The 14,323-nt window shown below is 44.7% G+C and overlaps 2 protein-coding genes and 1 pseudogene across 4 annotated transcripts; 2 read left to right on the top strand and 1 right to left on the bottom strand.

Moving 5' to 3' along the window:
* Positions 1 to 1,166: 1,166 nt before the first annotated feature.
* Positions 1,167 to 5,828, top strand: LOC123069969 (glyoxylate/succinic semialdehyde reductase 2, chloroplastic). The gene is made up of 12 exons (XM_044492969.1): positions 1,167 to 1,469; positions 1,587 to 1,680; positions 1,965 to 2,030; positions 3,993 to 4,068; positions 4,169 to 4,224; positions 4,382 to 4,466; positions 4,603 to 4,663; positions 4,764 to 4,816; positions 4,912 to 4,982; positions 5,076 to 5,148; positions 5,239 to 5,343; positions 5,420 to 5,828. Exons 1-12 carry the CDS (start codon positions 1,364 to 1,366, stop codon positions 5,585 to 5,587), a joined length of 1,014 nt encoding a protein of 337 aa, XP_044348904.1. The 5' UTR covers positions 1,167 to 1,363; the 3' UTR covers positions 5,588 to 5,828.
* Positions 5,829 to 6,089: 261 nt separating this feature from the next.
* On the top strand, positions 6,090 to 7,723 carry LOC123069967 (omega-hydroxypalmitate O-feruloyl transferase-like; annotated as a pseudogene).
* Positions 7,724 to 7,757: 34 nt separating this feature from the next.
* On the bottom strand, positions 7,758 to 13,590 carry LOC123069966 (ATP-dependent zinc metalloprotease FTSH 5, mitochondrial). Of its 3 annotated transcripts, none has more exons than XM_044492968.1 (8): positions 13,282 to 13,538; positions 12,121 to 12,176; positions 11,679 to 11,766; positions 11,106 to 11,366; positions 10,201 to 10,437; positions 9,988 to 10,112; positions 9,089 to 9,565; positions 7,758 to 9,013 (listed from the first exon to the last, which is right to left on the bottom strand). In XM_044492968.1, exons 2-8 carry the CDS (start codon positions 12,139 to 12,141, stop codon positions 8,114 to 8,116), a joined length of 2,109 nt encoding a protein of 702 aa, XP_044348903.1. In that variant the 5' UTR covers positions 12,142 to 12,176; positions 13,282 to 13,538; the 3' UTR covers positions 7,758 to 8,113. The 3 variants fall into 3 exon arrangements, with proteins under 3 accessions (XP_044348903.1, XP_044348901.1, XP_044348902.1); XM_044492966.1 differs by lacking the exon at positions 13,282 to 13,538 and adding an exon at positions 12,383 to 12,434; XM_044492967.1 differs by lacking the exon at positions 12,121 to 12,176 and having other exon boundaries at positions 13,282 to 13,590.
* Positions 13,591 to 14,323: the final 733 nt, after the last annotated feature.

Genomic DNA, 14,323 nt, shown 5'->3' with positions numbered 1-14,323 from the left:
TGTGTGCCAAGCTCTTTGCAATCGGAATTGTGCAAGTGTATGGCCAGGAGTATTTGAGATCTCCCAATGTCGAAGACGCCGCACGGCTATTGGAGATGAACAAAGCTCGCGGCTTCCCAGATATGCTTGGCTCAATAGATTGCATGCATTGGAGTTAAAAGAATTGTCCTAAGGCATGGCATGGCCAATTCCATGGCCAAAAAAAAGGTTCCACTATAATCCTTGAAGCGGTGGCCGATCAAGAGACTTGGATTTGGCATGCTTTTTTGAAATGCCTGGATTTTTGAATGACATCAACGTTGTTAATCGGTCACCACTAATGAATAAGATTGCAAATGGTGAACTGTCACCGGTGCAGTTTGTAGCAAATGGTTGTACATACAACCATGGCTACTATCTTATGGATGACATCTACCCAAAGTGGCAAACATTTGTGAAACCGTTGGAAAATCCGGAAGGTAAGAAAAATCTTGATTTCCACAATGCTCAGACGGCGGCTAGAAAAGATATGGAGAGAGCTTTTGAGATTTTGCAGGTCCAATTTGCTATTATGAGAGGACCGGCTAGATTTTGGGATCAAAAGATGCTTTGATACATCATGTACGCTTGTGTGATCATGCACAACATGATCATCGAGAATGAGCATGGTCAAAATGTAGACTACTCTCAGTATGAGCTCTTGGGACATCTCGTGCGAGTGCAGCGGAGGGCTGCCAGGGTGGCCCGTTTTGTTGCCTCATATCATGTCATTCGACGTGCCGAAACGCATGATGATCTTCAGAAGGATCTCATCGAGGAGTGATGGACATGAAATGACCAACAAAGAGCATCATGATTTGTGCTTTTGATGTTGTATTGTTGAACTATTTGTTGTATTGAAAGATAAATTATTTGTTTGAGCTGTAATAACGAAATTGAACTATTTATTGTTGATTTATTTTGTTTGTATTTGATCTTCTTGGTTGTGTTTGAAGTGCATATGTTGTTTGTGCGAGAGCGCGCGCGTAATATTTTTGCAGCTCCTGCTGAAGCTACTCATGCGCGCTAAAGTTTACAACGGACGCTGAAGCCATTTCTCCGTGCCGCACAAAAACAGACGATCTGCAAACGCTTTTTAGCGTGCCTGGCGTTAGACGGCTGTCGGAGATGCTCTGTCAGTGGATAGTGGCCATGGACCCACCCGTCAATCTCGGGGGCAAATTATCAAAGTTAAAGTGGTGCAAAAGATTTTGGCACAGCCGCGTCGCGTCGGGCTCGCACCCTGTCCCAGATCACGATTTGCCACCGCGAATCCGCGACCACCAGCAGCTGCAACTTCGTCCTCGCGTAGCTCGAATCTTATCCCGCTTTATTATCTGCAGCCATGGCTGCGGCCAGCTTCCTCCTAAGCCCCAGGGTGACGCTGCCCCTGCGCCGAGGATCCCGCCTCCTCGTGTCCTGCTCCGCCACTTCGTCATCCTCCTCGTCAGGTGTCGGCTCCCTTCTTCGGTTCCAACATACAACGGGAAACGCAGCTGTGTATGTAATGTAATTGAAAGATTCAATGTAGTACTGGTAGTACTTATCAGATTCTTCTTGCCTCGCAGATGCTGCTGGAGGGGTGGGATTCCAGGGAAGGGTGGGGTTCTTGGGCCTCGGGATCATGGGCGCCCCCATGGCATCAAACCTCATAAAGGCTGGGTGATTCCCTGCACTTCTACTTCTGTCTCTCTTCCTTCTTTTCCCTTTTGTTGTTACTAGGAGATACGGTTTTACTTCGGTGCCTTGTCTTCTTATCTTGGATTTTTATAAATTTTTCATCGTATTAAGTACTGCCTCCGTCCGAAAATACTTATTGGAGGAATGAATGTATCTAGACGTATTTTAGTTTTAGATACATCCATTTTATCCATTTCTCCCACAAGCATTTCTGGACGGGGGAGTAGTTAGTAGTTTGACTGATATTACAGTTTGGTGATCTGCAGTTGTGATATTACAGTTTGGAACAGAACCAAGAGCAAGTGTGATCCTCTTCTCAGCCTCGGTGCCAAGTATGCTCCACATCAACTCAATTGTGATTTATAACCATCTTCTACTTATCAAATGTGTGCCATTTCCAAAACAACTTACCTGAGGGACCGTCTGTAGCTTGTGGATTCCGGACGAAACCACACCACCTCATTTTTTTCGATAAAGGACGCTTTTATTATCTTAAAATATAGCATCAAAGGGATACAAAGCATTAAGAGTATCACCCGGCCTCTGCATAATTAGGATGCACACAGCCAAAACTAGTAGTCTGATAAACAAAAAGATAAAAGACCGACAATTCGACATCAGTAGAGTCCATAGACCGACACTATGCCTATGTCGAAAGAGATGGTGGATCAATCCGGAGATTATGCTGCCACCCATGTTAGAAAAAAACCTCCGTAGCCACCTGCTCCAACAGCGTACACACCGCCTTGAACAACGGTTGGGACTCCGCTCGTTGTAGCGTACACCACGTACGAAGCAAGTGCGTACAACGGAAAATAACCTGCAAAGGAGAAACACTTTTGTCATTAAAAACAACATCATTTCTACATAGCCAAAGCGACCATAGTAAGGCATACGCTCCAACCCTTATTAGCGTTTTGTACCTATTTGAAATACCGTCCAACCAATGACTAAAAATATTGGCAACACTTGTGGGCGGATACAAATTTGACGCTATTTGGATGGCTGACCACGTAGAACGCGCAAACTTACATTGGAAAAAGAGGTGTTTAATTGTCTCATCATGAGTACAAAAACAATACTTCTTACTTTCGGACCAGTTGCGTCGTGCGAGGTTGTCTTTTGTTAGCACAACTCCCCTACGGAGATACCACATGAATATTTTAACTTTAAGTGGTACCTTCGCTTTCCAATTTTTTTTGTTATTATTCATCTGTACCTCAGGATGCGTGAGTGCACGATACATAGAGTCTACTGTGAAAGACCCCGATGTAGTAAGGTTCCAACGAAACACATCACGACCTTGTGTCAGGTTAATCGAATCCAGACGGGACAACAGATTATTCCATAACATTAGTCGGGTGCCAATCAAATCCCGCCTCAACGAAATATTTGGCGGGGATGAGCTGAGCACTTGAGCAAATAGTATTATTCTTATCGCGTGCAATATTGTATAAGGCTAGGTATTGTTCTCGGAGACTAGCATTGCCTAGCCAGATGTCTTCCCAAAAACGAATCTCCGACCCGTCCTTTATCGCGAAAGACCCAAAGCGAAAGAGATGTTTCTTTGTCGCCATTAGGCCAGCCCAAAAGTGTGAGTCTCCAGGTTTCCAAAACTATAAAACTCTCACAAGTTCACTAGTAAACACAACTACGTTTTTTTCTCTGATGACTACCTTGTTCTGCTCTACTTTATTTTGAAAAGATTATATTTTTCAAAAATCTTCTACTGTACATCTAGATAGCTAGCCCCCACTAATCTATTTCTCTCACCATGCAAGCATGTCACCTCATCATGTAACATGCATGGGAAAAGGCCCGCCTCAACATGCAAACATGCATAAGAATTTCCATTCTGTTATGCTATTTATATTTAATAAATACTCCCTCCGTCCCAAAATAAGAGTCGCTGATTTAGTACAAAGTTTTACTAAATCAATGACACTTACTTTGGGACCGAGGGAGTATTTTACAACTATACAGTAATCAAACATAATAAATCATATGTATTTTCATTTTATAGTTATCATATTATTGCCCCAAATATCCATGTATCATATAATCAAATATATTACAAAACATTCCAGCAACAGCATGTGGTGTATCATAGTTCTGCTAAAAACTGTTCCCACTTGAAAGAGACCAAAGATTATGTTCTGAATGGTTGTAGTCTATTAGATAGTTTCATGTTGTTGATATTGATCAAATTTAAGAGACAGTATTGCGTGTAACAAAAGATGTACGCAACACTCCGCTTGATTGATTCTCTCATACAAGAGGATGGCTCCCTACAGGTTCGAATCTTCACCCGCCAGAGTTGCATCATCTTGTGATGTCACCTTTGCAATGCTTGCTGACCCAGAAAGCGCGGTATAAGTTTCGTTTCAGCATTCCAATTGTCATTTCTTTTATTCATGAAGTCTCAGCATATGACATTTCTAATCATGTCCATAAACGATTTATTCCAAAGTTTGAGGTTGCATGCGGCGCTAATGGAGCCGCAGAAGGGATGGCCGCAGGGAAAGGGTAAGTGGTACTAATTGCTCTCAAGAAAAAGGGTCAGAAATTCCAGAGCATTTGCAGAAGAGCAGAAGTAGACCTTGAAAACATCATATTTTCTCTTGCTTGTCCGTCATAGGTATGTCGATGTTTCGATCATATTTGTCTTGCTTGTCTGCCGTAGGTATGTCGATGTGTCGACAGTCGATGATGCAACATCTAAGCTAATCGGCAAACGTATTACAAGTACTGGGGCATCTTTTCTCGAGGTAGTTTTTGGTCCATGTCATTGCTTGTACTCTTGTTGTATCGAATTGTTGATTTTGTTGTCTGGATGTGTAACTAGCGACGTAATTTCAGTGCTTCTACTCTTGGTCCAATGCTTACTTGATGATTTTTCAGTAGGCTCCAGTTTCAGGCTCAAAAAAGCCAGCAGAAGATGGACTGCTGATCTTTCTTACTGCAGGTAAACTTGTTTCTTCATGCTTGGTCATTGAGAAAATCCAGTAGTTAAATCTCCTTTCTCTTCTGACACCTTAAATTGTTGATATCATTGATTGCACAAGGTGATGAATCCTTGTACAAGAGAGTGGCACCCCTACTTGATGTCATGGGCAAGGTTAACATCTCTAATCAGAAAGAGGCACTTGAATAAGAAAATTAGTTGCATGTTGATAAGAGAATGTGCTTACATTTTCCGTACTCTGAAAGCAGTCAAGATTTTATCTTGGGGATGTCGGGAATGGCGCAGCAATGAAGCTCGTGGTTAATATGGTGATGGGGAGGTAAAGTGGAACCTCATTTATGTAGATCCTATGTATGGTCATGGAGATTATCAAATCTTAGGTTTCACTGATCCTTGCGGTGAAACACTGCAGCATGATGGTCTCATTTGCAGAAGGGCTACTCCTGAGTGAAAAAGTGGGGTTAGACTCGAATACTGTCGTCGAGGTAGCTTTACGGAAACAAGTATAATACTCTAACCTGCAATATGTCAAGAGAGTTTTTCATCTAACCCAGGGTGCACTGGTCGTCCAACAGGTTATTTCACAAGGTGCTATCAATGCTCCCATGTTCTCCCTCAAGGGCCCTTCCATGGTTAAAGCTGCATACCCTACTGCCTTTCCCCTGAAACATCAGCAGAAGGTAAGCAGAGCACTGAAAAAGAAAGCTGCATGTTGCACCTCGTCTTAATCTGATGCTAAGAAGAAACGCCTGACAGGATCTAAGGCTGGCGCTGGCCCTGGCAGAATCGGTGTCCCAGCCCATTCCTACAGCTGCAGCTGCAAACGAGCTGTACAAGGTAGCAAAATCGCTGGGCCTCGCCGACCACGACTTCTCCGCAGTCATTGAGGCGCTCAAGGCCAAAGTGCAGAGCTCGCAGCACTAGATATTGTTTCTTCAGCCGGCCAAGTTTGAGTGTGGCATTCAAATGTATTCGCCCATCTCGTCTCTTTTGCAGACATATAAATGTGCTTGTTTTGCGCAAATATATATATATAAATGTGCTTGTTTTACAGGCAGAGTGTATACAGCAATGTAAAATGAATATATACAGAATATCAACCCATGCAAAGGGGGAAAGGGTATCGATATTTTTGGTATGTTTGTAATTAAGTTTGGTTATCGCAGTCAGCTGTTAGAAATGGTAAAGATAACCTAGCAAATTTATGGTCCCAACCCAACTATCTGACCAACCGTGACCACTTCTCAAAAAAATAACAACGGTGTGTATGTGTGTATGTGATGTGTATGTAAATATGTCTTTGAAGCTTTGGTTCCATTATATATACTACACCCTCCTTTTCCGCCAAGAAAACACCCCCTCCATAAGATGTTCTAAAAAATAATCGAATCAGATGTATATATACACAATTTAATGTGTTTGTTCACTCGCTTCAGTCTTTGTGTACTCCCTCCGTTGCTAAATATAAATCTTTTTAGATATTCCAATATATATTTTTGTGGGTCTTTAGATATTCTCCAATATGACTACATACGGATATATATAGGCATAGCTTAGAGTGTAGGTTCATTCATTTTGCTCTGTATGTAGTTCATATTGAAATATCTAAAAAAGACTTGTATTTAGAAAGAGTAATTCATATTAATAAAATATTCAGAACATCTTATAACAGTGATCGGAGGGAGGAGTATATAACATGAGTTTCATGGTAGGCACAAAGAACGTAGGTGCGGGTGCGGGTGCGGAACACGGAGAATGAGGGTGACGAGGGCTGAGCCGGTGCTCGTGCACGCTGCCGGTGACGTTCCTGCCGCCGACGAGTACTACTTCCTCTCCAACCTCGACCAGAATGTGGCAGTGCTCATGAAAACCGTGCACGTCTTCAGCCCGTCCCGCGCCCGCGTCGACGCGGCCGCCGTGATCACGGACGCCCTGGGCAGGGTGCTCGTGCACTACTATCCGTTCCAGGGGAGCCTGGTGGTCAGCACCGACGACGGGAGGCTCTCGGTCCGGAACGACCGCCGTGGCGTGCCTTTCGTCGTCGCGGACGCCGACTGCGAGCTCAAGGAGGTCGGGGACGTCGTACTGTCGGCACCCAACGCCGCCGCGGTTCAGGGGCAGCTCGTGTTCGTCGGCCGCAGCAGCAGCAACTCCGAGGACAAGGAAGATGACGAGCTGAGGGCGCCTCTACTGAGCGTGCAGGTCACCAGGTTCAGGTGTGGCGGCTTCGTGCTCGGGCTCGCCATGAACCATTGCCTGGCGGACGGCGTCGCCGCGGCGGAGTTCCTCCGCTCCTGGGGCGAGATGGCCCGCGGCGGGCCCCTCTCCTCCCCGCCCTTCCTCGACCGCACCGTGCTGCGCGCCAGGACGAGCCCCACGGTCGCCTTCCCGCACGAGGAGTTCGCAGAGATGGAGGACGTGTCCAGCCTCGCCTGCCTCCGCGAGGAACCGCGGGTGCACCGGGCCTTCGCCATCGACGCCGACGGGCTCGCGCGGCTGAAGCGGCAGGCGTGCGCGAGCTCCACCTTCGTGGCGCTGACGGCGTTCGTCTGGCGCGCGACGTTGCGCGCCATGAGGATGCGCCCCGAGCAGAAGAGCAAGCTCATGTTCGCCGTCGACGGCAGGCGGCGCGTCGACCCGCCGCTGCCTCGCGGTTTCTGCGGGAACGCGTCGTCTTCGCCTGCTGCGTGTCCACTGCCGGCGACCTCCTCGGCGGGCCGGTGTCCGCTGCGGCCCGGTGGATCCAGGACGCCATCAGGCGCACGGACGACGCGTTCGTCCGTTCGGCCATCGACTACGTGCAAGTGGCCGGTGGCCGGGCGCCGTCGATGACGGCGACGACGCTGGTGACGGCGTGGAACCGTCTTGGGTTCCACGCGGCCGATTTCGGGTGAGGCGAGGCCGCACAGTCTGGCCCCGCGGAGCTGCCGCGCGGGGAGGTGGTCATGTTTATGCGGGACGTGCGTGAGGGCAGCATCGTGGTGCTTCTTGGCCTGCCGCGGTCGTGCATGCAAGAGTTCCAAGACATGGTAGATTTGATCTGAAACTTTGGCCATTTTAGCTGCTCACAAGGCCTTCCTTCATAACGTGTGTATGCATGGGATCTCAATCTCAGCGTTGCGGCTGATGAGCAAAATATTATTATTGCCAACTTTCATGACCAAACACGTGCATCGCACAAATACAAGGCAGATTTTAACGATAACAATTATTCAGATGTGAAGTTGTCAACAGCACAACTAGAGAAGTCACTTCAAACACTAGCTACATGTGCCTGCTACTATGTGTGAATTTTCCTCCATGTGTTTCTTTCTCTATCCACACCCCAAGCAACATCGATGTGTCCTCGTGTTTGATGCAGCAGTGTAGCATATTCTTCCTGGGGGATACTCATCAGCTGACGGTTTGGCAGAACAACCTGCTAATTTGGTGAATGCAAACCTGTGGATGCTAAGACCCGATACCGACAACTCCCTTGGCCTGCGCTGCCGCTTGTTGTGCCGCCGCCGCCGCAGCAGCAGCCGCCGCGGCGGCTGGAGATGGGGGTGAAGCTGGCGTCTTCTGTGGGGCTTCAACAGCATGCCCCTGCGGCTGTTTGTTATCTACTTGGGCCAACAAGTTCTTTATTTGGGTTCCGCTCATGGTCTCATGCTCAAGAAGTGCATTGGCTAGAGCATGGAGCTCCTTGTTGTGTTTGGTGAGGATAGCCTTTGCATTGTTGTATGCTTTCTCCAAGAAATTCTTCACCTCCTCCTCAATTAGAAGCCTCGTTTCTGAGCTCATAGTCTTTCCGTCCTCTTCATAGTTGTATGAAACAAGACCCACCTGCTTGCTCATACCATACTGAGTAACCATTGCTCTTGCCATCAAAGTCGCTTGCTCAAAGTCGGATGAAGCACCGGATGTCACCTCGCTATCCCCAAATATAAGCTCCTCTGCCACCCGTCCTCCCATGCACACATCCAATCTTGCTAGCATCTGTTTCCTTGACACGCTAGTCTCATCTTTGTCAGGGAGCTGAGCCACCATCCCAAGGGCCATCCCCCTGGGCACGATGGTAGCTTTGTGGACAGGATGTGCACCATCCGTGTGCATGGCAACAAGGGCATGCCCTCCTTCATGGTATGCTGTCAGCTTCCTGCACTCATCAGAGATAACTGCTGACTTGCGCTCACTACCCATCATGATCCGGTCCTTGGCATACTCCAGATCATTCATGCTAACGGATTTTGCGCCATCCATGGCAGCTCTAAGAGCAGCCACATTCACCAAGTTAGCAAGGTCAGCACCTGAAAATCCTGGTGTTCCCCTAGCAATGATCATCAAATCCACATCATCACCCTTTAAGACCTGCAATTATGTGCAGAGGGATATGAGATCACATTTTAATATTGATAGCATGCCAACAAAAATTCCCAAAATTACCTTTGACATGTGGACCTCTAAGATCTGACGTCTGCCCTCAACATCTGGATTGGGAACAACAATATGACGGTCAAAACGCCCAGGTCTGACTAGTGCTTTATCTAATGACTCTGGGAAGTTAGTTGCAGCAATGACAATTATCCCCTCATTCTGCTTAAAGCCATCCAGCTCAACAAGCAACTGATTCAAGGTCATCTTCATATACTGCTGATCCTTTGGATTTCTACTCCCACCAATTGCATCAATTTCATCAATGAATATGATACAAGGCGATCGTTTTTTTGCTGCAGCAAAAAGATCCCTCACTCTTCTAGCTCCCACGCCTACAAACATCTCCTCAAACTCACTACCGCTGCACGAGAAAAAAGGGACGCTGGCTTCCCCAGCAATAGCCCTCGCTAACATGGTTTTGCCAGTGCCTGGAGGACCAACAAGCAGAACACCTTTTGGCAGTTTTCCCCCAAGACGTGTAAAACGCTGCAAAACATACAGGCCGGTTATGAATATCAAATTAAGCAGATATAATGCCAACAATGGAGGACTGGATATAGCAAGGATACACAAAAACAGTGGCTAACAACTGATTTCTACACCACAAAATGTGAACTACATAACTTAGCATTGAGAAAGCAATTCAGCTGAGAACAAACAAATTGGACAGAAATAAAGCACAACACTAAGAAGACAACAAGACCTCTGCTGGCAAAATCAAACAACGGTGTTGAATTAAGCAAGCTATTCATAGATCAAATGAGTTACAGAACAAAAAATAAAATAATTCACTTCAAAAGTTGAATGTAATGTGAAGCAGTTCACAATATGACTAGGCAAAAGTTAATCCTTAGCACCGGGAATTAAACCTATTCAATTGTCAATGGAAAAAATAATAAAGGGTTTACCTTTGGATCTCGAAGATAGTGAACTATTTCCTCGAGTTCAGCTTTGGCTTCATCAACACCTTTTACATCACTAAATTTCGTACTAGATTCCATGCTTGGTTGAACCTCTTCGTTTAGACCAAGGCCTACAAGGATTTTATCAAATTTATTACTGGGATGAAGTCCAATTTGGAATTAGGAGATTAGTCTTTCAGATCGTTGAGAAAACCAAACCTTTGCTGATTCCTCTATCCTCAATGAGAGCCCCGATGCCCGAAATTAAAAGGAAAGTCAGTGCAATGCTTCGGAATGTGCGCCAAAGCTGATCCTTAAATTGACCTGTTTCTGCTGTAACCATGTGAATAGGCGCATTCGCAGTGCCAATAATTCCATCTTTTGTCACTTGACCAGCACTCTTTAATGCCGGCACGCTACCAAGGCTTCCTTCTGACCTTTCTGAAGCAGCAAGACCTAACAGGTATACCATGCACGATTTTTAAGCCGCGTATTATGAAAACTAGTCATTATGGAATGATGCTCAGGCTCCACAGATGGAACTTAACTGTAAACACATTTCCGCAGAAAACTAAAACAGCCTTAACCAACGACAGATCAACTTAAACTGGAGAAGGTAAAATAAAATACTAGGGCAATAATGATGCTTGTTCTAGTTGTTAGTTTCTGTATTGGTCTTTATTATTTCATGTTGCAGATTTTCAGCAACAACTGTGCGTCCTGCTTCCAATGGAACATTACCAATTTTGTGAAAAATAATCTTTTATTAGTAATATATCTCAGTACAGCCCTGAGCTACTAGAGTAGTACAGTGCAACATGATTGTAAACTAGCAACACATAGTACAAGGTTATCATTTATCTAACTGTAGTACAAGTGACTGATACTCCACGAGCCATAAAGAAAAACACATTAAAGTAATCAGGAGTTTAGGACTGGGTACATGATATAATAACATATATATGCTATAGAAAGAAGTATATATGAACAATTTCCAATCATGCTTGAACCTTCTTGACTATTTAAAAAAGAAAAATCAGACACAGCAGCATGCCCCAGAAAGCAGCTAAATTAAAACAACCTATTGAACACAGCAAAGTAAGGTATTTTGAGGATATAGGTACCTCTTTGCAATGTTTTTAGCAAGGTGCTATCATCCAGCCTATCGACCTTTACAAGAGCTTTTACATACTCAGAGAGTGCTGAAGGATTCGAATGCAACAAAGGCTGGCTTTCAAATATTTTTATCACACGCTCTGGGTCACTCCTGTATATCTCTTTTAGCATAGAACCTTCACTCTGGGAGCCCAGGTCTCGCGTGCTGCGTGAAAGGCCACCAAAATAGCTCGAATGATACCTCTCATGTAATTTTCTGAGTGCGCCACCTGCATTGACCATCCCCAGCACAAAAAAAACAATAAAAGGAAGGTAAAAGAATTACCCCCGAGAGCAATGTAACAAAACACTAACTACAGAATAAAAATAAATAGACCATAATGGCCTTCAAGGACTGCTTTAATGCAAATAAAAGGTAATAAGGGGCAGACAGATAAAGATATATGTTTAATATGCAGATACAGACACTCACATTTTTAATAAGTTTAAAAGTTTCAAATGACAAACTGTTAGATTAAACAATAAAGTAGAGACGGTTACAATTTGAGCCAAGATGCTGTCGTTGTACAAAGACCGTATACCTGCACTGATGTCACTTCTAAGTGACCTCAGAGGAGAGGAGGCTGCCAACTCATTATAGATTGCATATGCTGATTGGTTCCTTGCAGCCTGCAATAAAAAAATGTATACCTGAATTAAGTCTTGCATACACATAAATATATACGGCACCAAGAACAGTAGAAGGCAAAATAACTGAGCAAATTAATCGAATGCAAGGAACAAGTGTAGCTGGGGCATTCGGCTTGGCCAGGGATCCAGGAAGTAGAAACTCAGCCATGCCTCCAAATCCCCAAACCATGATCCCTAAACAACTTCCCTGAATTCCCCATCCTACACGGCAGTGTACACAGCAAGTTCCACCACCGCCTCCAGCAGCAATGCTACCTGCAAGAGGGGCCCTTGGGCAGCACGGAGCCATCGGGAACTGAGTGAAAAGCAAGATTTAGATCTGGAGAGGCTCACCCTCATCCGCATCCGACACATGGCGAATTGACCAATTGAAGTTGCAGATACTCCCTCTGTAAAGAAATATAAGAGCGTTTAGATCACTACTTTAGTAATCTAAATGCTCTTATATTTCTTTACGGAGGGAGTACTAGATAAGGCCAACCAGAGCAGTTGAGCCTCGTTATCGTGTGTGGTTCTAGATTAGCTATCGTATTGGGAATTTTTTCCTGATGTTGATCAAAGTAAGGGAATGGGTATGTTGGGCAGAGTGAGGGACCTGATTGGGTGGTGCATGGAAAAAATTGTTGGCGCATTTGAAGAGATCTTGGTAGATTATTATTGTTGATGCATGTACTTGTTCTTCCAACCCATCAACAAAGGTGGCGAAGCAAATCACATTGGTCAAAGACAGAGTTACTCAAGCACCACAGCGGTAGATAAAGAAAGAAAGAACAGAGCGCTGCAACATGTGAAACTAAGACCAAACATAGCTTACCCGGTGGAATTAAGCTATATCAATTCTATGTTAATTATGACTTGGTACGGAGTACTTTCTGGAATAATTACAAGTGTTTACCGTTTGGCCCGGGGTTCGGTTGAATCCTGGCTCCACCACTATTTAACTATAATTTCTTTCTGAAGTCTGAACTATCTCCATGCTCAAACATAGCAATACATGCGTACTAAACTACCTTTTCTGGTCCAATCCTGGCTCCGCCACTGTCAATCATAAATCTTTCTGATACATCTCCATGCTCAAACATAGCAATACATACTACACAACTTTTTCTGGCATACCGCATACCTAGCAACTGACACAAGCCTGTCCCGACTTAACTTACCAATACCTATAAATTCGTCAAAGCAATCTGATAACTTTTGATACAAAATAGAATCCATTACACTATAATCAGGAAACTCTTGTACTTTTAACAGATTAACTAACCTGAAATCCACAGGCATCCAAGATAAAAGGGATCACGCTTATAAGATCACAACTAGAATTAGCAGTCTTTCGTCTAATACAACATGCACACGGAGGCGAAGCTCCGAAGTCTAATGAAACCACGGCTACATCCCTCCCTCCCTCCCTCATATCCCATCACAACCGCGCCCCCCGCGAAAGGAGAAGTGCAGGACGAAGAAAAGCAAGAAGAAAGTTAATAGAAAACACACCTGGGAGAGGACGCGCCGCCACGCCATGTGCCCCAAATCTCAAATCCGCCGCCGCCTCCCCCGACGAGATCCCAAGTCCCAGGCAAGCAGAAACGCGGAAAGGCGGAAGGATTGGATTGGATTGGATTGCAGTTGGGGTGCAGAGGAACGGACTGGTGCTAACGGGAGGCTCAGAGGGAAGACGCCGCGGGGGCGAATGATTCAGCTGCGGCGTGGTGCGGCGCGGCGGGCTGGAGGAAGCGGCGCGAGGAAACAGCCCACGTCACGAGGCGCAAGGGAGACGAGACGAGTCCTCACATTTTTCTTTTCTCTTCTTTACCGGAGGCGGAGTCTGTAGTAAGCACTCTTCTTTTTCTCTTTTTTCTAAAAGAACTAGGAAATTACCCGGGTGTTGCAGCAGGATCTAAATATTAAATTAATAATTAAACCAACACAGTCCGTTTTCTTACATGGATGTTCTTGCAAAATCTAAATTTTGCTGCAACAAACTATATCAAATGTTTGATGTTCTTGCAAAATTTCATCAAAAAATAACGTCCCATGAGCTCTCATCAAAAACAACAAATCGCTGCTCAAAGTTTTGTGCACTGTTTGAGCAACGGCTTTTTTGTGAGAGCTCCTTAGATAATATATTTTTTTATGAAACTTTGCAAGAACTTCAAACATATCGTAGAGACTGATGTTGCCAAATTTCAGATTTTTTGGATGTTGTTTCATAATGTTTTTTCAATTTTTGAACAACTCGGATGTAGTACACTCACGAGTAGAAAATCCACTCTCCTCCGTAAATCTTGACTAATCTTACGAGTAAAGTATTAATATCTTTAAAATCCCCATGCATATGAAGCGACATTATTTCCCTTCTATTAATGTTAAATCACTCTTATTTTCTTCTTCTTTCAACCAAACTCAACATATCTTTCAACCAAACTCAACATATCCATATCCCTCCGATAATGTGAACCTTGTAAAATATAGAAGAGAAGATTAACGCTCTATATTAAGAGAACATATCAAGTTTACAAAAACATACAGTTCATCA

Source organism: Triticum aestivum, chromosome 3B (genome assembly GCF_018294505.1).
Source record: "Triticum aestivum cultivar Chinese Spring chromosome 3B, IWGSC CS RefSeq v2.1, whole genome shotgun sequence".
Lineage (NCBI taxonomy): Eukaryota > Viridiplantae > Streptophyta > Magnoliopsida > Poales > Poaceae > Triticum > Triticum aestivum.
This window is presented reverse-complemented; position numbering and strand designations above follow the sequence as displayed.